The sequence below is a fragment of the Nematocida parisii genome, assembly GCF_000250985.1.
Source record: "Nematocida parisii ERTm1 unplaced genomic scaffold supercont1.3, whole genome shotgun sequence".
NCBI classification, from domain to species: domain Eukaryota; kingdom Fungi; phylum Microsporidia; genus Nematocida; species Nematocida parisii.
Genome location: NW_013524648.1, coordinates 1 through 25025, shown reverse-complemented (window position 1 = coordinate 25025; position 25025 = coordinate 1). Strand labels below are relative to the sequence as shown.

At 37.4% G+C, this 25025-nt stretch overlaps 16 protein-coding genes and 1 non-coding gene across 17 annotated transcripts; 7 read left to right on the top strand and 10 right to left on the bottom strand.

Annotated features, from left to right (window-relative positions):
* Positions 1-26: 26 nt before the first annotated feature.
* NEPG_01162 (uncharacterized protein) lies at positions 27-397 on the top strand (the record flags this gene model as incomplete). The annotated part of the gene is made up of 1 exon (XM_013203536.1): positions 27-397. The coding sequence occupies one exon, from the start codon at positions 27-29 to the stop codon at positions 381-383; it is 357 nt and encodes a 118-aa protein (XP_013058990.1). The 3' UTR covers positions 384-397.
* A 36-nt stretch (positions 398-433) lies between these two features.
* NEPG_01161 (TTK protein kinase) lies at positions 434-2808 on the bottom strand (the record flags this gene model as incomplete). Its single annotated transcript, XM_013203535.1, has 1 exon — positions 434-2808. The coding sequence occupies one exon, from the start codon at positions 2806-2808 to the stop codon at positions 523-525; it is 2286 nt and encodes a 761-aa protein (XP_013058989.1). The 3' UTR covers positions 434-522.
* Positions 2809-2830: 22 nt separating this feature from the next.
* On the bottom strand, positions 2831-3918 carry NEPG_01160 (uncharacterized protein; the record flags this gene model as incomplete). Its single annotated transcript, XM_013203534.1, has 1 exon — positions 2831-3918. One exon carries the CDS (start codon positions 3916-3918, stop codon positions 2875-2877), a length of 1044 nt encoding a protein of 347 aa, XP_013058988.1. The 3' UTR covers positions 2831-2874.
* A 34-nt stretch (positions 3919-3952) lies between these two features.
* Positions 3953-4684, top strand: NEPG_01159 (uncharacterized protein; the record flags this gene model as incomplete). The annotated part of the gene is made up of 1 exon (XM_013203533.1): positions 3953-4684. One exon carries the CDS (start codon positions 3953-3955, stop codon positions 4646-4648), a length of 696 nt encoding a protein of 231 aa, XP_013058987.1. The 3' UTR covers positions 4649-4684.
* Positions 4685-5461: 777 nt separating this feature from the next.
* NEPG_01158 (uncharacterized protein) lies at positions 5462-7020 on the bottom strand (the record flags this gene model as incomplete). The annotated part of the gene is made up of 1 exon (XM_013203532.1): positions 5462-7020. One exon carries the CDS (start codon positions 7018-7020, stop codon positions 5506-5508), a length of 1515 nt encoding a protein of 504 aa, XP_013058986.1. The 3' UTR covers positions 5462-5505.
* A 27-nt stretch (positions 7021-7047) lies between these two features.
* NEPG_01157 (uncharacterized protein) lies at positions 7048-8439 on the top strand (the record flags this gene model as incomplete). Its single annotated transcript, XM_013203531.1, has 1 exon — positions 7048-8439. The coding sequence occupies one exon, from the start codon at positions 7048-7050 to the stop codon at positions 8134-8136; it is 1089 nt and encodes a 362-aa protein (XP_013058985.1). The 3' UTR covers positions 8137-8439.
* A 53-nt stretch (positions 8440-8492) lies between these two features.
* On the top strand, positions 8493-9359 carry NEPG_01156 (uncharacterized protein; the record flags this gene model as incomplete). Its single annotated transcript, XM_013203530.1, has 1 exon — positions 8493-9359. The coding sequence occupies one exon, from the start codon at positions 8493-8495 to the stop codon at positions 9357-9359; it is 867 nt and encodes a 288-aa protein (XP_013058984.1).
* Positions 9360-9688: 329 nt separating this feature from the next.
* Positions 9689-12023, top strand: NEPG_01155 (uncharacterized protein; the record flags this gene model as incomplete). Its single annotated transcript, XM_013203529.1, has 1 exon — positions 9689-12023. One exon carries the CDS (start codon positions 9689-9691, stop codon positions 12008-12010), a length of 2322 nt encoding a protein of 773 aa, XP_013058983.1. The 3' UTR covers positions 12011-12023.
* Positions 12024-12644: 621 nt separating this feature from the next.
* On the bottom strand, positions 12645-12947 carry NEPG_01154 (uncharacterized protein; the record flags this gene model as incomplete). Its single annotated transcript, XM_013203528.1, has 1 exon — positions 12645-12947. One exon carries the CDS (start codon positions 12945-12947, stop codon positions 12645-12647), a length of 303 nt encoding a protein of 100 aa, XP_013058982.1.
* A 532-nt stretch (positions 12948-13479) lies between these two features.
* Positions 13480-15639, bottom strand: NEPG_01153 (DNA replication licensing factor; the record flags this gene model as incomplete). The annotated part of the gene is made up of 1 exon (XM_013203527.1): positions 13480-15639. The coding sequence occupies one exon, from the start codon at positions 15637-15639 to the stop codon at positions 13504-13506; it is 2136 nt and encodes a 711-aa protein (XP_013058981.1). The 3' UTR covers positions 13480-13503.
* Positions 15640-15775: 136 nt separating this feature from the next.
* Positions 15776-16047, bottom strand: NEPG_01152 (uncharacterized protein; the record flags this gene model as incomplete). The annotated part of the gene is made up of 1 exon (XM_013203526.1): positions 15776-16047. The coding sequence occupies one exon, from the start codon at positions 16045-16047 to the stop codon at positions 15856-15858; it is 192 nt and encodes a 63-aa protein (XP_013058980.1). The 3' UTR covers positions 15776-15855.
* A 17-nt stretch (positions 16048-16064) lies between these two features.
* On the bottom strand, positions 16065-16136 carry NEPG_02701. The gene has a single exon. It is a non-coding gene; the product is annotated as a tRNA-Thr (tRNA).
* An 81-nt stretch (positions 16137-16217) lies between these two features.
* Positions 16218-19061, top strand: NEPG_01151 (uncharacterized protein; the record flags this gene model as incomplete). Its single annotated transcript, XM_013203525.1, has 1 exon — positions 16218-19061. The coding sequence occupies one exon, from the start codon at positions 16218-16220 to the stop codon at positions 19059-19061; it is 2844 nt and encodes a 947-aa protein (XP_013058979.1).
* Positions 19062-19085: 24 nt separating this feature from the next.
* Positions 19086-19395, bottom strand: NEPG_01150 (uncharacterized protein; the record flags this gene model as incomplete). Its single annotated transcript, XM_013203524.1, has 1 exon — positions 19086-19395. One exon carries the CDS (start codon positions 19393-19395, stop codon positions 19183-19185), a length of 213 nt encoding a protein of 70 aa, XP_013058978.1. The 3' UTR covers positions 19086-19182.
* Positions 19396-20040: 645 nt separating this feature from the next.
* Positions 20041-20898, bottom strand: NEPG_01149 (uncharacterized protein; the record flags this gene model as incomplete). The annotated part of the gene is made up of 1 exon (XM_013203523.1): positions 20041-20898. The coding sequence occupies one exon, from the start codon at positions 20896-20898 to the stop codon at positions 20041-20043; it is 858 nt and encodes a 285-aa protein (XP_013058977.1).
* A 493-nt stretch (positions 20899-21391) lies between these two features.
* Positions 21392-22174, bottom strand: NEPG_01148 (uncharacterized protein; the record flags this gene model as incomplete). Its single annotated transcript, XM_013203522.1, has 1 exon — positions 21392-22174. One exon carries the CDS (start codon positions 22172-22174, stop codon positions 21392-21394), a length of 783 nt encoding a protein of 260 aa, XP_013058976.1.
* A 2519-nt stretch (positions 22175-24693) lies between these two features.
* On the top strand, positions 24694-25025 carry NEPG_01147 (uncharacterized protein; the record flags this gene model as incomplete). Its single annotated transcript, XM_013203521.1, has 1 exon — positions 24694-25025. A coding segment is annotated over one exon (332 nt), but the record flags the coding sequence as incomplete, so codon positions are not given.

Here is a 25025-nt window from a genome sequence, read left to right as displayed (position 1 = left end):
AATAACTATTTTTATTTGTTCTGCGAATGTTTCAATTATACAGAGAAAGTAATATTGGAAAGGCTTTTCAAGATATGATTGAGGAGAAGATCAATTCCCAGATAATCACCCCTCAGCAGGGGAGTGCATTATTGGAAATGTTTGATATGGCCGTGGAACAGGTTTTTAATACAAGTGTGCATAATAAAATGAATTTTAAAGCCTCCATAATAAGTTATAAGAACTTTGCAGATGTATGGACATTTGTTGTAAAGGGATTTGTAATGACAATTGATGATAAAATAGTACGAGCAGATAGAGTAAAAATTGTTGCCTGCGATGCAAATATAAACAGTGAGAGAGCGCCTCGTGGAAAGGCTCTTGATAAGAAAAAGTCGTTCTAAGTTAAATAAACATTCTATACAGTGTATTATATTGCTGCTCAATTAAATGCAGCTATCCTAAATATTTATTATTCTGGTAGTGTGGCGTATTTTTTTTGGATTCTCATGGGGGTAGAGTAGTTTCTGACTATTTTTATTTTTAGTCATTGAAATACAAACTGGTTATTTTTTCAATTATTCTTTCTTGCCCTTCTTCTGTGGTGGCTGTGTGTCTAAGATCCATTATTTTTGAGACAAATTCTTTTAGTTCTGCCTTGTTAAATGTGCATATATCCTCGAGCGCTCTTGGTTCTTCTTTCTGCTGGGTGCTGCATATTCCATTTTTTAGAAGAAAATCTATCTTGGCTCTTTCCTTGGGCTCTCTTACCAGGCACCTTTTTATTTCTTCGGATATTCTTGCGTAGTTATTGTCTCCATCTTCCTGTTCTGGAAGTTTTACTGTATATTCTGGATCTAGTAGCTTCTGCATTCTTTGAACAAGATTTTTAAACTGCATGAATGGCGACTCCCCAAAGTACATTTCGTATAGAATGCACCCAAGAGACCATATATCACTGTTTCTTCCCATCTTTGTCTTCCCCTCTATTATTGCCTCTGGCGACATGTAATTTATTGTTCCTATCTGCTTTTCTCTAATTATGTTTGTTGTGTCATTCCTTATTTCTTTTGATATTCCAAAATCTATAAGCTTTAGTCGTCCGCTTACAAAAAGAAAGTTTCCTGGCTTTAAGTCTCTGTGAACTATCCTATGTTCGTGTATGCACTTTACTGCTCTGAGCATCTGTTCCCATATACTGACCATTGTGTAATTTTCATTGCTCTTTCTATACCCGCCTGGAAACCTTGCTTTTTCTATCTCTAGAAACCGGCATAAGTCAATATCTCCATACTCCATCAGAATAGCTATTCTGTCTTTGTTTATGTAGCTGTCTTTCAACGTAACTATTTCGTGCCTGTTTTTTAGCCGCTTCAGAAGGGATATCTCATTCGCATAACTTTTATACACCTCGCTGTCTTCTGTATCCTGTGATATTTTTATCTTTTTCAGCGCAAACACTTCATTTTTGTCTGAAAGAACCTGGTACACCTTTGCGCTTCCTCCTTTGCCAATAGTTCGTAGAATTCTCAGCTTTTTTCCATTTAGTGTTATTTTTTTTGCTGCTGAGAGATTGAAATACTTGTCCGATGCTGCGGCCTCTGCTGCTTGTGTTAGAACAGCAGTTTCTTGCTGGGCCTCCTTCTCTTCTACTACACTAGTTCCTATTTTAAAGTCAAATACTTTTCCTGTCTCTGTTATATTCCCATCCTTTTTTCTATCTATGCTCTGTTCGCTAGCCTTTCTCTTTTCACTAGCTTCATTGTACTCTGCAACCAGATCATTTCTACTCCTTTCTTTATACATTTCTGGGCCTTCTGGATTATACACCCTTCCACCAGATGCAGTAAATATGTTCTCTTGATCAAATAAAGGAACGGGATAGCCCATTGCTCTAACGGGGCCTCCTCTTCCCATTTCTATTTCTGAGTTCATACTTATATTAGGAGCGCCATCTAGAATGTATGAGTGATTCGCTTCCACATCTCTATCCTTTCTTTCATGCGAATACTCAAGACGCGCATTCTCTCTGCTCTGGCCATATGCATATGCGCCTCCCTGCATCTGTCCATTTTCTTCTCTATACAAATTGTTTTCATTAATCCCCCTTCTAGCTAAACCATCGGTTGGCGGCAGGTCTGGTGCATCTCTATACCCAAACACTGCCTCTCTATCAATATACCCTGAATAATCTGGATTTCCTCTACTCTCGCCTCTAAATGCATACTGACTGTCTCTATTCAAAATAGGCCCACTCTCCTGCGCCGCGTGCACCCCAGACATGCTCCTAGAATATTCTTCAAATGCCTGCTTCTCCCGCTGGGCGCACTCACGTATTTCCTGTATACTATTCTCCACCGTATCTGTGTACTGGCTTTTAGGTGTATCTGGATAGGTTATGGACTTGGTTGCATTGCTTTCCCTAGCAAGACCGACTGACCTCTCTTTAATCCATGCAATAATTCTTTCTTTTCCTATACACTCTTTGTACTGCAGAATGTCGTGGGCCAGCTCTAAAACCTTTGCCCTCTTGCTTTGGTCAATGGGAAGACGGCTTTCATAGCTAAACCACCCCTGCCAGAACTGCAGAAATCTCCAGAATTTACTTTTTAGCATTTTGTATACTTCTCTTATTTCCGTGTGTGCATACCCATTCCTCTCTAATGTATGGATGTATCCCTCCCACAAGGAATACGTCTTCTCATTTGCCTCTAGGTTTTTCTGAGTTGCCTCGTAGTACATCGATAGCTGCCGTGTGGCACTTGCGTTCCCTCTTTTCTGCTCTTCTATGTATGCAAGGATATCTTCTATATGAAAGAGTCTTTCCATCTATAAATAAAAAAGTAAAGTTCTCATCTTTTCTTTATTCTTTGCTGTTCATTAATTAGTAATTTCTTATGAACTGTCGCTGCTCTCTACTGCTTCAGCTGCCCTCTTCTCTTTTTCCATCTCAAATGTCTTTTTTAACTCTTCTGCGCTTTCTTCAAGTATTATCCCATACCTCGGCAATATTTCTACAATCTTTTTTATTTTACCTCTGTCTTTAGTTGTCATCATTGTAAATACGCTCTGTGTGATTTGGTGGTGGGTCATTAGATAGATTGTTTTGTCTGTGGCAGAATACGCCATTGATGACTTTGTTATCTTTTTGAGCTCTAGCAGATGCCCTTCCTTTATTCTTTTGCATAGGTCGCCATGCGTTAGAATGTATATCCACTTCTTACGCTCTAAATACTCACTCAGTTCTGTTGTGTGTCGGGAAACCAGGCTTTCCACTCTCTCAATAGACTCTACCACCTCTTCAATTTCTTTCTCTGTTTCTGTGGTTATTACGCAGGGAACTGTGATGTTTCTTTCTAGCGCAATGATAAATGCATTTCTTTTTAGGTGGGGAGCGCCTGCATATATTGTTTCGTGCCTGCGAGTGAATGCGACTGGGCTTCTTCCCAGGCCAAATCCATTCTTAATTGGGAGTGTTCTTTTTATCCCAGCCCTGGCTAGCTCCTGTGTACTTTCTATTTTGTATACATTGCTTACAAAGTAGTAATGTGTTCCCCTCTTCTCGTTCTGTGATATAATCTCTTTCTTGTCAATTGATCTTCTTATATTTACGAATATGAAGTACTCCTTTCCTTTTGAAAGAGCGTCCTTGCTCACATACGCATTGTATGTGCAGAGTATTATGCCGTCTATTCCTTTGTCAGACACTTCTGTTTTTGCATTTTCGTCAATTAAAGTGAACGTGTCCGTTGGAAATAAGTCTGTAATCTCTTTTTTCACTTCTTCCAGGTATCCCTTGCATGGGCTGTCTACTACTACTATGGTCTGCTGTATTTTCACTTCTTTTAACAGCTTTTGGTCAATTGAGGTGTCTTCTCTTAGAATCATGTCTCCTGCCTCATATGCTGGAACTTCTCTATGCCGGCCTTTTTTCTCCATAAAAAAAATCTGGCATTGTTTACATATTTACACTATGCATACAGTGCGTGTTGATGGCAAGAAGGATGAAAGTACTAAAAAGCAGAATGTGCTGGTAGATGAAGCCAAGAAACTTCTATCCATTTCAGTACCAAAGGATGAAATACAGGAGAGAGTGCTTAAATATTTCTCGGAGTATGGGTACTACAGTGCGTTTGTTATATTCAAGAGAGAAATAGGCTCAACAATGTCTCCCTCTCCTTTATTGAAGGAAAGAGAGGAAATACGCCTTCTTTCTGGAAATGGAAAGTTTTTGCAGGTACTTGCTGCAACACAAAAACTGCATCCGTGTCTTTTTTTCAACAGTCCAAGAATTGCCTTTGATATCATAAAGCAGGATATTATGGAAGACTTATACATCCGCATAGGATCAGAGGGCTGTGCTCTTGCCCGGGTTGAAAAAGAGCTTTCGCCAATTGTTCTGGAGAACACAGATCTTCTTCCTTGCCTTGAGGAATTAGTAAGCTCTATTCTATTCGGCGAGTCTTCTCCTGAAGAAGTCGTGGTTCAGAGAGATGTGATCTTTTCTAGTATCAATCATCTTCTTTTGATGTCTGTTGACTATGTCATGCAAAATTCTATTAAGGCCTTGTTAATGGGAATCTCAGTAGCTTCTGAAACTCCTGAAATAATAAATATTACAAAAGGGTGCAAAATGTTCCAAAATATACTGAGTAGTCTTTCTCTATAGACTATACGCAGAATAAACATCTAGTAAATCCTGGCTTTTGTATATATATCACTTTGCATACTTTGTATAAAATAAATATGTGTATATTCTCCGTGCTCCTCTGTGACAGAGCCCGTCTATGTATTTAACTCAACTTTCTATGGCATAATTCTACTTTAATTTGTATAAAACTATATAATATGATATGGTTTTTGCCATTCTTTTTTATAGAGTAAATTAATAAATTTCTCATTTTAAATAATAATCTGTAGTTTCTACTGTATCATATCATAATATAACCAAAGTTGTACATCATTAAATTATAGTATAGCGTGTTGTGTAATGTAAAGGTGTGTTTTTTTAGTGGTTTTACGCAGTATTCAGGATTGTTTCTGGTTTTTATTTATTTTTATATTTACTGTAAGCTATGCATAATTTATTAAAAATAAAATATTATTTATGCCTTGCATATAATGTGTATAAACATAAATTGTACAAAAAATTAGAAATAAATGGATGGTTTAAAATAAAATTAATGCAAAAAGATAAAATTAATTTTAACTACTATCAACTTCCCTTCAAACAGAGCAAACTGTCTAAAGAGAGCCCCACACTTACATGCTAACTATAACCAAGGTATTTTTTATTATATTCAAGAGATTGAAAGATTCTATGTGCTTTATATACAAATATAGCACACAAGCATCCTATAATCTAGTATATTGCACAGCGATTCATTATTTTATACGTAAGTATAAAAGAACGAGAAGGCACAGTTATGTTTGGCTGTGCTAGAATAACAGGATAAAAACAAGTATAACATTTGAAAATTCTCTTTAAACTCAATTTATTACTGCGCTGCTGCGCTGGCTTATATTTTACTTAGAAGCGGGTATGAAGTCATCAATTCGAATGATAGTTGAAGCACCATCAAATGCTCCAGATATGCCAGAGATTGATACATCCACTGGCTGCACCACATTCTCTTTTTTCATATCGTCTTCCCCAACTGCCTTTATAGAAACACCAAAAGTGTGCTTTCCTTGGCTGTGGAGTTTCACCAAATTCTCTACTGTTGTTATTGCATTTGCCCCCGTGTTTATAGCAAGCATTTCGGGTATAACAAGAAGTCCCTTGGCAAGCTCCTTTATACAGTAGTTGATTTTCGGGTTAGCAGATTTGTTGTATCTAACCATTTCAGTGTAGCAGAGAAGCTCTGGCACACCTCCTCCGTATGTCATTAGAGGCCTCTTCACAGCGAGTCTTCCCACATTGATAGCATCATTAAAGCTTCTGTCAACTTCCTCCAGAATAACATCATCTGTTCCTCGCAGAACAACAGTACACACTCCAGCGCCTGCAGAGATCTTAATGTGCCCTTCAAGGTCTTCCACGTGGTACTCTCCTATCATGGTGTTTTTTATCTCATTAATATCCACAACCGGTGTAAGCCCCATCTGCTCTACACAGAGCTCAATCTCTTTTCTCTCCACATCATCAACCACCATGATTCCCATTCTCTCCAAGAAGTGCAGGCCGAGCTCTGAAAGAGACTCTCTGATAATGCTCTTTTGCAGTATTATAAGATCAATCCCGCTTTCTTTTATTTGCTTGCACAGAAAAAGAACGTGTTCTTTCTCCTCTCGTATCACCTGCTCCATAGACTCATAGTTGTTAATTGTGATTTTTGCATCAATTGATGGCTTGGACTGCCCAATAGTGCACTGGAAAATTGCTACTTTCATTTTTCTTGGCACAAACTTTGTTCTTTTCTTCAGCGGCGCTGAAAGAACTATTCCCGCAACCATTTCAGTATCTTCCATGTTTCCCTTAATCTTTACCCTTCTTACATTACTTAGCCTTAGGTTCTGCTTCTGCTTGTCTGTGCTGTACTCTATTACCTTCATTGTCACCTCTGTTATCTTGTCAATGTATGCATTCACTATTTTAGAATTAAGGGCAATGCGTATGCAGTCCTTCACGTTCACATTTCCTTCAATTCGCGTTGCGTGCTTAATGAGCACATCTTTGCATAGATTCTTAGCCACCTCCATGGACTCTGCAATCACCACAGGATGCACTTTCCTGCTTGCCAGCTCAAGAGCCTGCTCCACCAAAGAGCACAGAAGCAAAGTCACACTTGTTGTTCCATCTCCGCTCTGCTCGTCCTGCGAGTGGGATATATTACATATCAGCTGTGCTATTGGATGCTTCATTTTCATCATTTTAAGGATTGTGCTTCCATCGTTGGTTATTGTTGTGTTGGTTCCCTGTGTTATCATCTTGTCCATTCCCTTTGGCCCTAAGCTAGTCCCCATTGTGGATCTAATTGACTGTATAACCACGCCCACTCTCTTCTTCACTTCTTCTGCCCTGCTTCCTTGCTCTTTCATATAAACGGAAAAGAATTTTTTTACCGAATGTATTTACATAGAAAGAACGCGCCAATCCACGCTTCAGTAGAAGTGTCAGAAATCATGCACAATGAAAAAATAACGTGTGTGTCGCTAGACAGAGAGCTTTACGGCGGGTTTATGGGGGGAATATATAGAACAAGTGTAGACACCCTCAAGGCGGTATTTAGAATAGACTCTCCTGTTTCTTTTATTGCAAAAGTTCCTGCTTGTGACCAATTTGGAGAGAAAGATACGCCGTGTATAAAAAGGAATGAACACAAGATAGAAAAAGTATTTTGTCCAGAAAAGAAGTGTGTGTCTCTTGAAGGGTATGCAATTGGTGACTGGGAGGGGCGCGTTTACTTCCAAGGAAAGAAGATACAGATGCCGTGCGGCTCGTGCCCAATAAAGTATATTTTCCCAACAGATTTTGGGCTAGTTATATGCACACAGGCAGAAATGTATTTATTTAGAAATGACACTTTTGCATCTAGTATATATATTAACACGTATCCTTTACATATTAGTTGCACAGGCAGAACCCTTATTGTAGTAACAGGGTACAGTGTACAGCACATTCAAATAGGCGAGCACGGGCTAGTTCGCGAAGAAGTAACAGAGCTTCTTCGGAATGAAAATCACACAGAAACCATCACATGCATATCTGAAAATAACCCGAACATTGCAGGAAGTATTGGGGGGTGGATAATGGAATTAGATGGCTGGGGAGAGGGGAAAAGCTATTGCCTCAGAAAGATTCATAGGGCATCTCAAGAAAAACTCATTGGTGTAGTTAGGTATGTACATGAAAATGAATTATTTTATATATGCGGTACTCCCAAGTCAGTGTATATTATAAATGAAAAATCCAAAACTGTTGCATATTCTGCTAATTTAACAGATGCTAGCGGTATATTTTCCATCCAGTTAAAGCACAACAACAAGCACATGCTAAGTGTTTTTGATAGAAATTTCAAGGTGTACACAATAGATTTGTTCTGTGTTTTTTCACCAGAAAATAGCAAAGGTGTAGCAAATAAAGACCCAATCAACACAACAATCAACACGTATGAAGAGCTTTTGAAGGAGCTTAATTCGGGTGTGTTTGATTAATCCTTCACCTATTTCCACTTATTGCTATTTGGGGTATATTTTTCTATATATTATAGTAGAGAATATTTTTGAGTTTTTTATTTCTGATAAGAATGCATTTTACTCTAATCATTTGGATAACCTTGTATTAAATAAAGTATGTGGGGGTCCAAAGCACCAAATGAATTTTATAATTAAATCATATGTGTATTCCAGCACAGCCTAGAATATCAAAGAGGTATTAACAAAGTAATCATATGCACGAATCACTTGATTATTTATAAGCTACAGCTAAGTATAAGAGAAATAAATTAATTATCGGAATTATCAAATAGATTCAGTTTAAAGGCATAAATACTGCGCGGATTTTGAGAATAATGCAGCAAAAAAACTGGATAAGTTTTATTCTTATATTATGCGTTTTAATGGTTAGAGAGACCTTTTGCAGTCGACCGGCTGCAGAGATAGATGCAAACACATCTGTTGCTTTTAATAACCCTGAAAAAAGAATTTCAATGGTCAATACTGCTCCAGACTCTGGTTATACAATGCCATGTGAGAACACAAGAGATTCGTCGTCTTATGATTTGTCAGGAAGAGAAAAAAAGAATTTTGTTGAAACACAGACAGTGCATAGTAAGAAATCGTTACTGTCTAACAAAGCAGCCATCTTTTTTATGCTGTTATTTCTGGTGTTTTTAGCTCTTATGCTTTATAGTTTGTTAAAGATTTTTAACAATGATACTAGCGAAAATCCATCAAGTGTGTTTAATCCTGAATTTATCTCTCCAAACAATTCTGTGAATGTGAACATGCTAGGTAATCAAACAGACCATTTGGACTTGGGCACAGCCAATACAACTGAAGCAGTTAATGCTGTGTTTAATTCAACCGATATGCCTATAATAAACAATAACACAAGCACTGAAGTAATACGCGGAAATATAACCGAAATGAATATGCCTTCTATTAATATGAATACTACTGCGGTGAATGAAACGAGTAAATTTTCTACTCAAATACCTTATATTAATATGAATACTACTGCGGTGAATGAAACAAGTAAATTTTCTACTCAAATACCTTATATTAATATGAATACTACTGCGATGGAAAAGGAAATTATAGGGGATATTGCAGCGGGTTCTATTAATATAACGACTACTCCGATGGCTGTATCTATAAATACAACCACTGCCGATAGCGCGCCCACAAGCACTTTCAAATCCGTATTGGATAATTAGTAGAGAGAGTCTAAAACATTTCTTCCTCCTAAGAGAATAAAAAGGATCTAATGAATCTTCTATGCCAATGCATAATCATTTGGTTGGTTATTGGCACAGCCATATGTTCTAAATAAACCCGAAAATCCTTTAATTATTTGTTCAAATCATTTATTCTTTATGTATATATAGTACACTGATAGAGGAAGGAAAGGCATGGGGTCTTTAAAGAATCTTCTTTTCTTCTTTCTTTTAAGCAGATCTGTCTAATTTAGTATTGCTAGCCGTGCTTTAATGGCTAAAAAGAAAGATTTATAGGCGAATTAAAGTATGCAAATTTTATTTTGCCTATGAACGGAGGACAACAGAACCAAAGCGGATATTCTTCCGGGTTTTATGGAACAAGCCCACTCCAGAGACAGTCGCAAGGGATGTACCAAGAACCATATGGAGGGTCTAACAACGGGTACCAGATGCACCAGCATCACGGCGGATTTGGCAGCCAGATCCCAGATAACTCACCTATTCGAATTCTTCCAAATGTACCAAATACTTCAATAGAGCCGTTTTCTATACGAACAAAAATAGACAATAATATATCAATTAGCAGTTGCTGTATAACTACACTGGATGCGTACAGTCCATACACGCTAGAAGAGCTTAGGTGTGCAGACTATGCAAAGGGAAGAAAAGGGACAATTATGCCCCGAACAGGATTTCACAGTGCGTATGGTGGGTCTAGCACCTACATGCAGAAGCCATCCGATATGATGGGATCACAGAGCATGTTTGGGCAGCCTAAGCCAGCAAGCTCTCCTGGATTTGGATCTTTATCGCAGCCAGGATATTCAATGCAGCCAAGAATGGGGGGGTCTAGTATGTTTTCTCCAACAACGCAGCCACAGAGCACATCAACTTCGAGCTTATTTGGGCAGCCAGCAAATACCGGAAACACCACATTTGGCCAGGCTGGAAATACTTCTTTTATGGGGCAGTCTTCAAACAGCTCATTTCAGCAGCCGCAGAGCTCATCAGGGCTTGGCGGGTTTAGAAGCTTTGGCCAGAGTTCAACTGGAATTCCCATGCAGCAGCAAAACACATTCTCGTCTGGGCTGGGCACACAGCAGAACAATGCAATGTCAAACAGCTTTTCAAACAACAGTATGCTTGGGTCAAGCCAGCAGATGAACCAGAATCAGCAGTCCCCTATGCCAGGGCAGCAGCAATCACTATTTGGTGGTCTTAGTGCAGGAGGAATGGGCAACAACACATCTTCAAACCAGACTAATACAGGACTTCTTGGGCAAAGCACTCCATCCGCCGGGACAGGCGCGTTTTCAATGGGGGGCATGGGAGGAGCATCCTCAAACACAAGCCTATTTGGGCAAAGCACTCCATCACAGAACACACTAGGAGGCGGACTATCTTCACAGCCATCTGCGTTTTCATCGTTAGGGGCATCTAGCAGTGGTCTAGGGGCTGGAGCAGCGACTGGTTCTACCACTAATAATGCATGGGGAAATACAAGCTCTCTTACATCAGGCTTGAATACAGCACCTAGCACTGGTCTATTGGGAGGAAGTTCATTAGGAGCACAAGCAAGCACTTCTGGTGGGTTAGGATCTTTTTCATTAGGGCAAAGTACTACTACAACGGCAGGGACAGGGACCACTGGAACAGGTCTTTTTGGAGGGCTTGGGGGCAGCAAGCCTGAGAACCAGACAACTTCCTCTCCTTTCTCTCTGGGAACATCCTCTATACTGGATAGCAAGCCTGCGTTTGGTAGCACTCTAGGAGGTGGTCTAACCAACAAGCCCCTTGAAAGCAGCTCACTTGACAACAAGCTGTCCGGATTTTCATCTTCATTTGGTGCAGGAAGCACTTCTCTCCTGGGCGGTCCTAGCGGAGGTCTAGCACAGGCGCAGAGCACAAGTTCTTTTGGAGCAGGCAGTGCATTTGGAGGCAGTGTTTTAGGAGGAAGCAAACCGCCAGCCCAGGCAAGTGCAGCAGAGGACCCGTATCTTATAAAATCATTAAGCTTTAAGGAGTGCGAAGACTATAAGAAGAAGTCTGTTATGGAGATTCCTATGCCACTTTTTAAGAAGGCACCTGTGACCAAGATTAAGTTCAAGCCTTCAATAAGCTTTAAGCAATATGTATCTACATCTGCGGAAGGAATAAAGAAAAATGCAGAAAAGAAAAAGTTAACAAGAGACACGCTTAATCAGATAGAAGAGAATGAGTATTACACAATTCCCTCCATAAGCCAGATAAAGAAAATGCCAATCAAGAAAATATCCGGGTTTATAGTGGGACGAAAGGGGCATGGCCATCTTGAGTTTCAGGAAGAAGTAGATTTAACTAATGTAAATCTTGACACGGTGCCAAGAATTGTGACACTAGACAATGGATATGTGTTTTTCAGCAAAAACAAGGATAATATTAGGCCGGGGCATGGAATAAATAAAGCAGTCAAAATATATGTGGAGAACCCAACTATATACAGCCACAGCACCGGGCGGCTGATGCCTCTCTCAAAGTCAGATCCTCTTTTCGCAATTATGAAAGCCAGAGTGATGTCAAGTGTTTCAAAAGATGGGAACATACACGATGTTGAAATTGATCTAGAAAAAGGCGTGGCGATTCTTATATGCAACTCTCTGTGGGCATAACCTAAACTTCATAAATAAACAATCTTTATTCTTCTTTTTATGTTTTTGGGGAGATGCGGTGTGATATATACAGGCTCAATCTCCGGTTAACAAAAAATGGTTCTATTGTGCATAGGACATCTATTATATATAAGTAAACATGCCTAACGGTATGCTGGGTGATTAGTATTCTAGTATAGAAAGCACCCATGACTAAAGATCATAAACACTATAATCCAAAATATAATTATAGAAAATACAGAAATATACGCGTTCTAATAGAATAATAGCATAAATTCACTGCAGGAGTAAGAAAAAACAGGGACAACAAAACATTAGAAAATATAAACCCATAATTCATCCAGAATTTAATAACACCCAGAAGTATTTAACACATAATTAATATAGATTTTTGGGTTATATCGAGTACGAAACAAATAGAGGCATAAAAATGCTTATATATATTATGCTAGGTAGATGCATTCTAAAAGTATATATACTTAAAATATTTACAAGATTTTAGCAGAGTTAGTTTAGTTTTAATAATTTTATAAAATAGTTAAATAGCATAAGTATAAATACAAATATTTATTACACAATAATTTACACAACCTATTTAATAATGTAGTTTACAATATTTAAATAGATATAATTATTATGAATTAATAGCACTGGCTTCGTCAGCACTAGAACTAGCACCACTAGCTCCGGCAGCACTAGCATTAGAACTAGCACCACTAGCTCCAGCTTCTTTAGTTTCAGTTTGTTCAGTTTGTTCAGTTTGAACAGCATCAAAAGATTCACTAGATTCACTAACAGAAGATTCACTAACAGAAGATCCACTAACAGAAGATCCACTAACAGAAGATCCACTAGCCGCATCCATTGCTCTTATTCTGTATATAGAAAGTAAAATTGCTATAAAGGATAAAAGTATTATTAATTGTTTGCTTGCCATGCAGTTTGTATTTTTTCTAGTATTTATTCTTTTTTACTAATTCCAGACTAGGCTCCATCATTTTTCCAGCACCAATCAAAAATAGTCTAGAGTATATTTTTAGAATAAACTATATATAGGCTCATCTACTTTTACTCTATGAAAAACAAAATATCCGAAACATGATAAAATATCCGACTAAGCTACTAGATCCAACCAAATATTAATAGAACATAGAGATAGGACAAAACGCATTTAGAATTACATAAACAACAACCAGGAATGATGAATAAAAATTGGGCAGGCTGTAGATCTGTAAATCTATACTTTTATAATTTAGAAAATTCTCTTGAAGCATTAAGAACATAAAGCATTAAGACAGAAAAATAATGCATCTTTTGACATGCACAGAGAGAAAACCTGCAAATTCTTTAAGGAATTCAGAAAGAGTATTAAATAGAAAATTAACAGGAAAGAAAAACTATGAATATACTATATAAGACATAAATAATACTTATTGTTAATAAATCATGACTAGCTCACATATAATAGCATTTATTAGTAGCAAATAGGACAGTTATGTAAAAATAGTAAGTTTGTCACCGTTCAGAGACCATGCCCCGATATCTACCTGCTTGCGGATGCATTCATCTATTTCATTCATGTCAAAGCGGCTGGCCTCTTGGTATATTGCATCCAGCTCTAATACTTTATAAGATCCGCTGCACCCGCCGGGCATTTCCATAATAATATCGTATATACTAATTGCCTCACACCCGAGAAGACGAAGGACTTCTTCAACATCTTGAACTGTAACAGTCTTTCTTCTGTGTGCCTTTGCAAGCGCTTGGGAGAATCTAAGAACAGAAAGAACTCGTCTGGCTGTCCCTGGGAGGCCCTTTCCAGGCATTTTTGCATCCTTTGCTCGCTCAAGAGAATATGCGGAAACTATTCTTTCCTGAACACCTGGGCCTAGGGAGGGCTCAACCAGCTTGCATTTATTTATTTCCAATGCCAGCTTTTCAAAGGGCATTACGCCTGAGATGGCGCCTTTTCTTTTGTGAACTCCTAGAATATGTTTGCATATTTCTTCATCTCCTTTTCCTGCTATGTCTTGGATGACCTTTACCGCATCAAATCGAGAAATAAGTGCGGTTGGAAGGCCTGCATTCCAGGCAATTCCCTTTTTCTCAACATATCTTCCCTTAATTGGATTTGCTGCTGCTAAGACAGAGCACCTTGCGTTTAGTGTTGTGTTGATACCTGCCTTTGAGATGCTTATTCTATGCTGCTCCATTGCCTCGTGGACACAGGACCGGTCGCTTTCATGCATTTTATCAAATTCATCAATACAGCAGATGCCCCCATCGCTCATGACCAGCGCACCTCCTTCAAGAATATGCTCTCCAGTTTCAGAGTCTCTTGAAACGCATGCAGTGAGACCTGCCCCGCTGGCGCCTTTTCCGGTTGTGAATATGCCCCTTGGCGAAAGCCTACACACTGCCTTTAAAAGCTGACTTTTTGCCACACCAGGATCACCAACTAAAAGAATGTTTATTTCACCACGAATTCGCAGCCCACCTTCTGTGCATGTATCTCCTCCAATGAGCATTAGAAGCAAAAGCTTCTTTATATCATCCATTCCTGATATTTCGGGAGCTATTGATTTTGCCATCAGATCAACTGTGCCGGGTGAGTTCTCTTCTCCTAATATATTCTCCTGTTGGTCATTCGCATTACTTATTTTATCCTCTGACTCGGCATCTACCGCACATTCTGCAGCCCTGTCTCTTGGGGCGACTGGCAGTGCAGATGCTTTTTTTGTAGGACATACATACGATCCAAGAATGTATGTGTCGCTCAGCAGGCCCATTCGCATTTTTTGAATACCCTCATTTGGCTTTGGAAGGAATATTCCAGAAACTGCCACTTCTGTTCCAGGAACAGCTGCGCGCACAAGGCCGTCATAAACCTCAACGTTAAGCGACCTTGGAACTCTTCCAGGCTCTACTTCTGATGAAAGCTCCTGGATCCGGAAAACTTGCTTTGAGCGGAACTTAGAGGGGCGAGTCTGCAGGTGCAGAGTGCCCTTTGTTCTCCCTGCGCGACACTTTTCAGATTGGCACTCTGAGAGAGGAAGGAAGGTTTCTCCTTCTACCTCCTGGAATACTTCAGAGGTGCACGAATCACACATAAACACAGCCACTGAAATAGACGGATGCACGTCTGATGCTTTGCTTATAATTCCCCGAATGCACACAAGGGACCCAATAATATCAGGGGTTACCTGATTGAAAGACAGGAAGTCTGTTCTGTATATGTTTACACTATAGTATCGAAGAATGCTCTTTGTGAGCACCTCAAACACGGACTTATTTGGATATCTTTCCATAACCCGAGCCTTTCTGTGCTCAAAGAACAAATCCTCCTTTGGCATTTCTATTTCCTCCTCCTTTAGCATTTCGTCCACAATTTCGTAAACAATCTCTCGGTATCTGCAAGTATTATTCAGAACCTCAGCATACAAGTCTGTATTTCCGTCTTCAAGAATATCAGCCACGTCTATGTCGATTGTCTTAGTTTTAGGAAGGGTCTTTATTTGCGCCATGTACTTCAATGTGCCTGCACTCTCAAAGGTAAAGAGAAACCTTCGCATTGTGTCTTTGCTCAGTGCATAGTCCTTCTCGATTCTATACTGCCGTAGATCCTCCATTAGAAAAAATAAAATATCCAGATTAAATCCCAGAAAAGCACCAATACATGCTATTATTATTTATAGGAAATTATGAAATCATAAAAGAAAGTTTAACCATAAATTTATATACACAGTATAGAATGTTTTTTATTCAAGCGCCTGGGCGCACTTCACTAACTAGAACCCCACAAAGGACAGCCTGCGAGAGTGCTCAAAAAGAAATATGCGGTATGTTTACTTTGGCCTAACAATGTATAAAGCATCTATTTTATGAAGAACTCCATTTATAAGAACTCCTGCGTCTGGGGCTGGCCCAAGGTCAATGGTATACTCCACGCCATTAATAGAGAACTCTGTGCCAACTGATGCATTTTTTGGAAGGTCAGAAACGGAAAGGTTCTTTGGCAGCTGGAAAAGAATTTGCATGGGGAAAATAAAAAAAAAGGCTCTTAGCAGATTCGAACCACTGACCTTTGCTTTACGAGAGCAACGCTCTACCCCTGAGCTAAAGAGCCTACACACGTGTTAGAAGCATATGCATCCTTTTATTTCATGTGGGTCTGTGTATAAATGAAAAGCAAAATAGCAAAATTCAAATGCATGAAGGAAAAAACTGCGTAGGATGCGAAGAGTGTGGGAGAAAAAAAGAAAGCAAAAAGATAAGCATAAGCGATGCGTTCCTTTCAAAAGCAAGATATACTAAAAGTCCAACGTACTACACAAATATAGGAGTTGATAGAGCGAGTGGCGTGGGTGCACCGCACATTCCCCCATCTTCTTTTTCTTCTCCATCTCATTTTGAATCTGGTTCATTGGGCGGGAGAGAGTCTGGCGATGGGCGCGGAAGAGATATGTACTTTGTGTCCAAGGAGAAGGGAGTATTTCCCTCTGAGGTAGAGTTTTCCAAGAAAATTCAGAAAATAGAAGGAATTTCCCCAGGGGGAGTGGGCTCAGTGATGAAAAATACAGGAAGAGAGGCAAGCTCATTAGGCGCGCCGCCTGTCTATCAGAAGAAGGTTATTGCTGTTCCCATGACAAACTCATTTTCTTTTAACAGTGTTCCCCCCGAGGACTCGTGGGAAAGAGGTATTTCAAAGAAAACAAACATACCATATGCACCCTCGAATAGTGCATTGGGAGGAAGCAGCGAGGGCGAGGTTTTGAGAGGAGCACACCTAGGGATGGGTGGATATGGGGAGAGAGAACCTTCTTATCAGAGCATCCATTATTCTTCTGTGTTTGATCAAGACAATGGAGGCATTTCTATTATGAATTCGTCTAGCACCGGGGTGATTGGAGGTGGATACAATAATGACTCGCCTATATCAGACCATCGCATGCATTCGTTAGAAAGCCAGGGAGGGAGCATGGGGCTTCACAGAAGAAGTCCTTCTATGCCCAGGCCGCAGGGTGTTTCTGGATCTGCTGGGGGAACATTTTCTTCTTTTTCAACACCAGATGCCTTTAACTATTTATCTGCTAATAGCTCTGCCACTAGCTGCAATTTAAGTATGGGAAGCGAATGCTCGCCTAGGTTTCTTCAGGGTCGCTCTAGCTATGCTGTGCGGGGTGAAGGCGCAGAGCCTATTTACAATACCCTGCGGCAGGAGCCAGGAGTACGGGCTGCATATAATCCATTAACGGACACAGCGTACCAAACAGCCCAAATCTCTCAGCTAAAGCATACAGTGATTCTTTCCGACGCTATTTTCCCGTTTATTGATTTCACGCAGGACTTCACAAAGCAGCATTTGCTAGTAAATGAGGCGCTGGGTCTTCCCAGGCTGCAGCCGCATAACATAGCACTAACAAAAAATATTATGGACATGGTTATTTCTAATGGCGGGCTGCAGGCAGTGGATGAGAATAGCATGTGGGGAGTGATTGTGAAGGAGCTAGGGCAGAAGACAGAAGACACGCACAAGCTTCGGATGTACTATATTATAGTGTGCTATCCATATGAGCAGATAATTCGCATTTACAAGTCTGCATCTGAAGTCCCACAGCCCATTATTATTGTGTACATCGAGCCAAAGAAGGCGGACATGCTACCTGAGATTATAAATATGCTTGGGCAGAAAAAGAAAAAGACAGAGGAGCGGCCTCAGATAAGTGCTAAGATTGTAGAGACAAGCGGTATTTTAGAAATATCTGTGGTCATGAACGAGATGTATGCAAGCGGTGTGCGAAACAGCCAGGAGCTAATGGAAACACTTACACATATGAAGTCATTTACGTGCACCTCTGACATGGTGGAGAGCGTATTTTCATGCCTGGACGTGGCGCTCATTGAGAAACAGCTCCGCGTGATTATGGTGGAGTGGATTTCCAAAAAGGTAGAAGACATTTCGTCAAAAGACATAGCAGATGTGGAAAAAAGAATTATACAGACCTATGAAGAAATTCTAGGGCAATGTGCGGATAGATGTATAGAGCAGCAGAAAGGAGGGGATACAGAAGAAGCAGATAAAGATGGGCAGGACTCTGATGAAAGCCAGCAGGAAATAACTGCGCAGGACTTGAGCAGGCAGAATGATAGCCTGGCAAAAGAGAAAAGACTCTGCATGAAAAATTATAGCGAGCATGATGGAGTATATGTGTATCCAACGATTGATATCTGCGAAGAACCCGCAGTGCCAAGCGGCGCGTGCACTGCGCATGAGCACTGCGCAATATACCAGCACAGCAGGTGCCCGTGCGGGAAGTCTCTAGTCAAGTTTGATACGCCTGCAGATATTTATTATAGCGTGCTTCTTTTTCTAGCCAAATCTAGCTCAGTGTCTGTGTCTATCAATACTATATCCCTCCTTGCTCGGTTGTTAGAAGCCATGCCAGCTGTGATGTTTTCTTTTAAGTACAAATACATATATAAGGCAATGATAATTCTATGGAACATTTTAAAAGACCAAAAATCTCGGAGCTTTCTGGAAGCTGGCAGCATGTGTGCACAGCTGGCTGAGGATGGATTTTCCAAGCTATCAAGAGAGGTTTCCAAGCTCCTGAGCTCACCGATTCTGTCAAAACAAGATATTTTGTCGATAATATCAAATGGACAGTTAGAGATAATTATGAAAATTGCAAATTCGCCGAACGGCCAAAGCATATTATCGTATACCCGGGTGCAGAGGCTTGCTGAAATATGGAGATATCTGCTTTTTCTGGTCTGCAGTAATTTCTTTTCCGAGAAAAATGCAGAATTTCTGGAAACTACTCTTACTTCGATAGATGGGCTTTCAGTATACTTGCGAAGCCACCTTGAGAAGTCAAGCGAGCTTTCTCAAGTTCTTGGTATTATGGAGATAGAAAGTGGCGGGTGGGTGCTAGATGTGCTTTCTTCTGACGTTTTCACAGACTCCGTCTACTTACTGTGCGATTTCATATTTTCAGCGAACTCCCTGGCCGCTGTACCGCACATTGGGCATGTACTATTACAACAATAAAATATTAACTTTATAATCTTCTTTTGGGTTATATTTATTATAGTTTTTTGCTGGTTCAACGCATATTTCTTGCCTTTGCATGTCCAGCATTGCATAGTACGGCAGATTTAAAACCCAGCTATTAGTATGGAAGAGCGTATTCTCTTATTTGGAGAACTAAAAAGTATGTAAAAACAAAGCAGATGAAAAAAGAACAAAAAAATGCCTTAAAGCATATAAACTTAACTGAGTAGCAGTACTTTAAGAGGGTCTTTCTTTTTTCATATATTTTTCTGCGCTTTGGCTTTTTTAGTATTGTCTCCAACATCGCTCTTTCCAGAGTTTTATCCTCCATTTTTAACACAAAATTAGAATTGCTGAAAATCTAGAGAGGACTCCATTAGTAAAACACTAAAAAGCAGCAGATTATGCAGAATAGAACTAATTTAAATATGAAAAATGTCGCAAAGTCATAGACCATTATTTATATAGGTAGAGCCAGTGCATCTGTATGATTCTTTCATTTACTTCCTACTTTATGTAGCAACGACCCGAAATTATTATTTGCCTACTATTTTGCATTTATGTATGGTTAGTCATAACCCGATATAACCCGGATATTCAAACATAATAGACGGTAAACAATTTAGAGTACCTTCTTCTATGTTTACTTTATTTATCAGATGTAGAACTTATAAGTACACGCCCAAAAATTAGCAAGCCTTCATATAAAACGAGTCATAACCCGAATAACCCAAAATTCTGGAAAACAATATACAGCAATCCCTTTAAATATGGAAATTAATTTTAAACCACTGAAAAATATAAAAAGAAGAATAAACACTCTTTAAACAGACATTTATTAATATCTAACGGATTATAAATAAATAGAAAAATTTATAGTAAAAAGCATTTCAGGATATTTTAAATTTGGATTGTTTTTATTAAAGTCCAAAGTGATTTTTTATATAATCAGCATTTTATAAATTTGAACTATTTATTAATTACCAGACCAGCAAGCTTGAGAGTTATGAATAAACTCATTGTCAAGTATTTCATAGTATGGGGTTATATCAACTGAATTTAGAGCAATTTTAAATGAGCTTGGCATTTCATTGTGTATGCTTGAATTAAGCAGAGTGGCAATGTCAGTGATCTCTTTTCTTGTTGGGATCGACTCTCCAGATAGGGTCAAATTATTCTTTATATATCTAGAAATTGGCAAAAGAATTCTGTTTGTTGTCACATAGCACAAATCCTCCATTACTCTCAGCACGCTCTGGTTTGCATTTTCTGCGTGTGTAGAAACAGTTGCTGCACACACTGGCTGCAGTGCAGTAGTACTATTTACATTGGTGTAGTCTATCTGGTTATATCCTATTGGGCTCAGTAATTCTACATATCTTCCATTCTGTATATAGCATGTGTATGCATTGTTCTCTATCATGCTATTGCAGTCGTTTAGTGCCAGCAGATGCCACTTGCTCATTATGTATGTAACTATGCACATAACCATGAAAAGAGTAAAGATGCTGCTTGTAGCTATGATTGCTACTAGATAGGTCTTGCTATTCCGGATAGTATTAATTATTTTTAAGCACTTCATTTTAAGCTGGAGAAAGGGTATATTCTTTTGTTCTACTTGGACTGGTGCATTTTCTATTTTATTATAAAACAAATTCTCACCCACGTCGTACTTGATCTTACTGCCTAAGAATGATTTATGTGTTGTTTTTCTTATATTGTATTTCTGTTCATGATTTTCTACGTAAGTAGGCCCAGATAATGTCAAACCCTCACTCGCGCAAAAACAGGCGGCAGTGCACATAAGCATATATATTGTTATCTTTATGCACATTAATATTCAGATTTACATTTTTCTGTTTATAAATATGCAGCTTAATGTATCATAAAATGCCAAATGTCATCTGCTTAATTTAAATATTTTAATTTATATTTTAACGTGTCTACTTTAAAAGTGCCACACTAATAATAGAAAAAGTCACTTTTATAAAATATTTAAAATATTGCTGACGTTTATACTTTGCACATAATCATAAATAAATAAGATTTTTTATATTTAATTATTCTGTGATATTTATTCTCTGTTTCGGGTTAGATTCGACAAACCACCAATATGCGGGGGGTTTTAGAAAATATTTATTAAACAATGATTTTTATAAATAGTAAAGGTATTTTCATTAACTTTCTTGGCACTACCACTAATCAATTTCATTATGTCATTAAATTAACTAGAGTTTGGTTAGCTTTTAAACCAGCAGAAAATATTTTTAATATTAAAAGGACGCAAACTACTATTTTATATTATGCAGATCTGGAGTTATTTCGCGTTATTGACTTTTTTTGAGTTTTTCTTTTAAATCCAATATAAAAATTATATAGCTTAAAACTAATATTATCTTAAATTCAATTAAAAATTCAAGCAAACTCAGTGGATCTTTCTTAAAAAACGCCAAGTATATTAATTCTATTCCAAGATATGCAGTCGATAGGTACGCCATAAAAAACCACGGGCAATTATATCGTTTGTATGGGGCATGCATGTTGTGCATTATATATATAGGCATCACTCTGGTGTGGATTGTGCGCATTAAGCTAACAACCGATATGTTAAACAGTAGCGCAAGAAGGATTGATTTTAGAGTTTGCCCCTGCCTGTAGTAAACCTCTGCTGTAATGTAGCATGAAGTTAAAACTAGAAACCCAATAATAAATAGCTCGCATGCATATGAAAATAGCATATATAGAGCGTCCCAAATACTTTTTTCCGGGTTAGAATCGGGGTCTTTTTCATCAAAATCTAAAGTAATACTTATTAACATCTGAGGAACTGTAAAAATGCTAATCAACAGTGTATACAGGCAGGCCAGCATGGCCGCGCACACTGCCAAGTTAAAAATATTTACAATACAGCCCCTCGGATTGTATATAATGCTTAAAATATGCATAATGTCAATTCCAAACACTGAAAAGGTTTTTTCTGATGAAATAGCGACTTCTTCTGAACATATTCTGCATAATTCTAATATTGTTTTTTCTATATTATTTTTTGCCGTCTGGTATATGAGTAAACCCTGCATAGATTCCTGGAGTGCGGCAATGTTCTCTAACATAGATTTAGATAAAATATTTTTATTTAAATAATAGATAAAACTTAAAAACAAAATCTATGCATGCTCTACAACTGGCTTTGTTTAAATATATTAATTCTATCTTCAGTAATAAATAAAATATTATTATTCTTTATGTGTATATTAGTTATATTCTGTGTTGCATAAATATTATTATAAATAAGCTGAACTAGAATAAATTTTTATTAACAGCTCTATTAGAAGTAATTATGAGTAGTACTGCTATTATTTATTATTGAAAAGCAAAAGAAATACTAAACTTAGAATAATATTGATAGAAATACTATGTAAATGAATGCATTTGATCATTTGATTTCTCGTTATATTAAGCTTTGTTATCAATAGATAAACAAAATATATAAAGTTTAATTTGTGTAATATAAGTATGATTTATTAACATAAAATATTATTTATGCCTTTAAAATTTGTAAAGTATGAAAATGACAAAAATAATAATAATTAAAAGAAAGATGATGCTGCTACTTGTTTCGTATATATTGATGTACATTCTGCCAAAGGAATTTGACACTTTTATTTGTGCTTCTAATGAGGAGGTTACATCTTCGTGTAGTAATATGAACAATAAGAGAAATAATAACTATTCTTCCGGCCAAAATTACCTACATATGCAACCAAGTGGATTTATAAATAATTCAAACGAATGCTTAGCATATGAGGAACAGCCACATAATCCATATAATGCACAAGATGGTTCTTTAAACAATGCTAATATGTTAACTAATAATTTGGAGAAAATACCAATTGAATTTCAATTTAATCCATACTATGTAGAAAATTTATATGCTAGTGACAGTTACAGGCCAAATTATGAACCGCCGCATAATCCATATGCTGTTTCAAATAGTTTGTTAAACAGCAACAGTACATTAACAGAGGGCTTTCCAGGATTGTCAAATTCAAATACATTTAATCCATATCCTATAGAGAATTACTATGATAATAATCAGTACACATTAAATAATGTGCAAACATACAATTCTTATAATATTCAAAACAGTTATTTAAATAATATAATGTCTAATGAGAATCCGATGGACCCCGAAATATCACATAGCCAAGTTTTTACAGGTATAAATTATCTCCCGAGTGAATGTATGCCATTTGAATCAAATAGTACTCCGCTTGCTTGTAATAATATAGAGCCAGATTCTTCAAATCCATTGCCATCTCTACAGCCTCTAAGCAGTAGCATCCAAAAAATGGAAAGCGTGGCCCAGAATTTAGAAAGTACTCAAGTAAGCACATCCACAAATAGAAAAAGAATATACATTAGTAGTAGTGATAGTGCCAGCAATAGTAGTAGTAATAGTGTTGATGACAATAATACTAATGGTGATAGTAGTAGTGATAATACTAGTGATAATGATAATGCTAGTGATAATACTAGTGATAGTGTTGATAATTTTTCGAAAATATCATTTATAACATCATCTATTAAAAATTTAGATAGCTATAAATGTCTTGTAACAAAATTGCATAATTACAAACTGAAGAATTTAAAGAGTGGCCGGAACCAAGAAAGTGTCTTTATGCCATTATATAGCCACTGCTCTATAAAGTATAAATCAAATATTTATCCAGTACTTAAAAAATCTATAAAAAATAATATTAAAAAATACAAAAATGTATGGATGGCTCTGTATAAAAGTAAAAGAAAAATCATACACAAAAAATTGAAGTTCATTTATTATCTAACCAGTTCTTATCTTAAAAAAAAAGAGTATATATTCAAATATTGCGATCTGTCATACTATCCTGGGCTTTTTTCAGACTTAAATCAAATGCATAATTCTTGTTATAGTATTTCTAAAAGATTTATACCAAAGAATAATTTAATTGTGAAATCCTATAGAAATATAACCAAACTTAGTGACATATATGCTAAAAGAAACATAAACCTTCTATGGCATGCAGAAAGCCTGCTGGTGTCGTACAACAACCAGATTTTATGGAGCTCATTTATTTGTGCGAGAGAAGTTGAAAAGGACTGGAATCTAAGGAGGCGACTGCTATTAATTCTATGCCTTCCCGAAATATATGAAGATCTTTTCTATATGAAGTATGAGGAAATTGATTTGCTGAGGAAAAGAATCATGAAAATTAACTCCAGCTTAGAATCTAAAAACAAATGTAATCAATTTTGTATTATAGAATACTTATATGGAAAAGTTCACAATAACAGTAAGATTATGCATGATTCATACCTAAGAATACTACAGATTAAAATTAGCCCTTCTTTACATATTCATACTGACATTAGTATGTATCAACTTGTATATAAGCTATTTGCTTATTTCTACAAATATTCTTTCTACTTATATAAAACCCATATAAATAACCATATAAATAACCCGAATTTTTTAAAACATAATAACAGTAATTGTTTACACATGAAAAATTATACAAAAATACATCCAGATGGTAAAAATGCATATCAAGGAAAAGGGGTTGTTTTAGAAACCAGAATTAAAATTTATAATATGACATTTAAATACAATAATACAGAGAATAATAATAGGGCATTGGATAATATAACAGAAAAAAAGGTATCTTATTATTATAATTGGAAAAACCGCATAGTGATATCTTATACACAGCACTACCACATCCAATTTGTAGATAACAGTACGCATTGCATGCATGTTATACATCTTCCATTTTTTGTGTCTACAAAGAATGGCACTACAGCGTATCACTATATACACACAATTGGGGAAATTGCAAAATATATAATAGACACATTCTATGCTGCGACTATAAATAGCAGTAAAAAACCGTGCTATAATGTATATCCATTTAAATACAGCAGGAA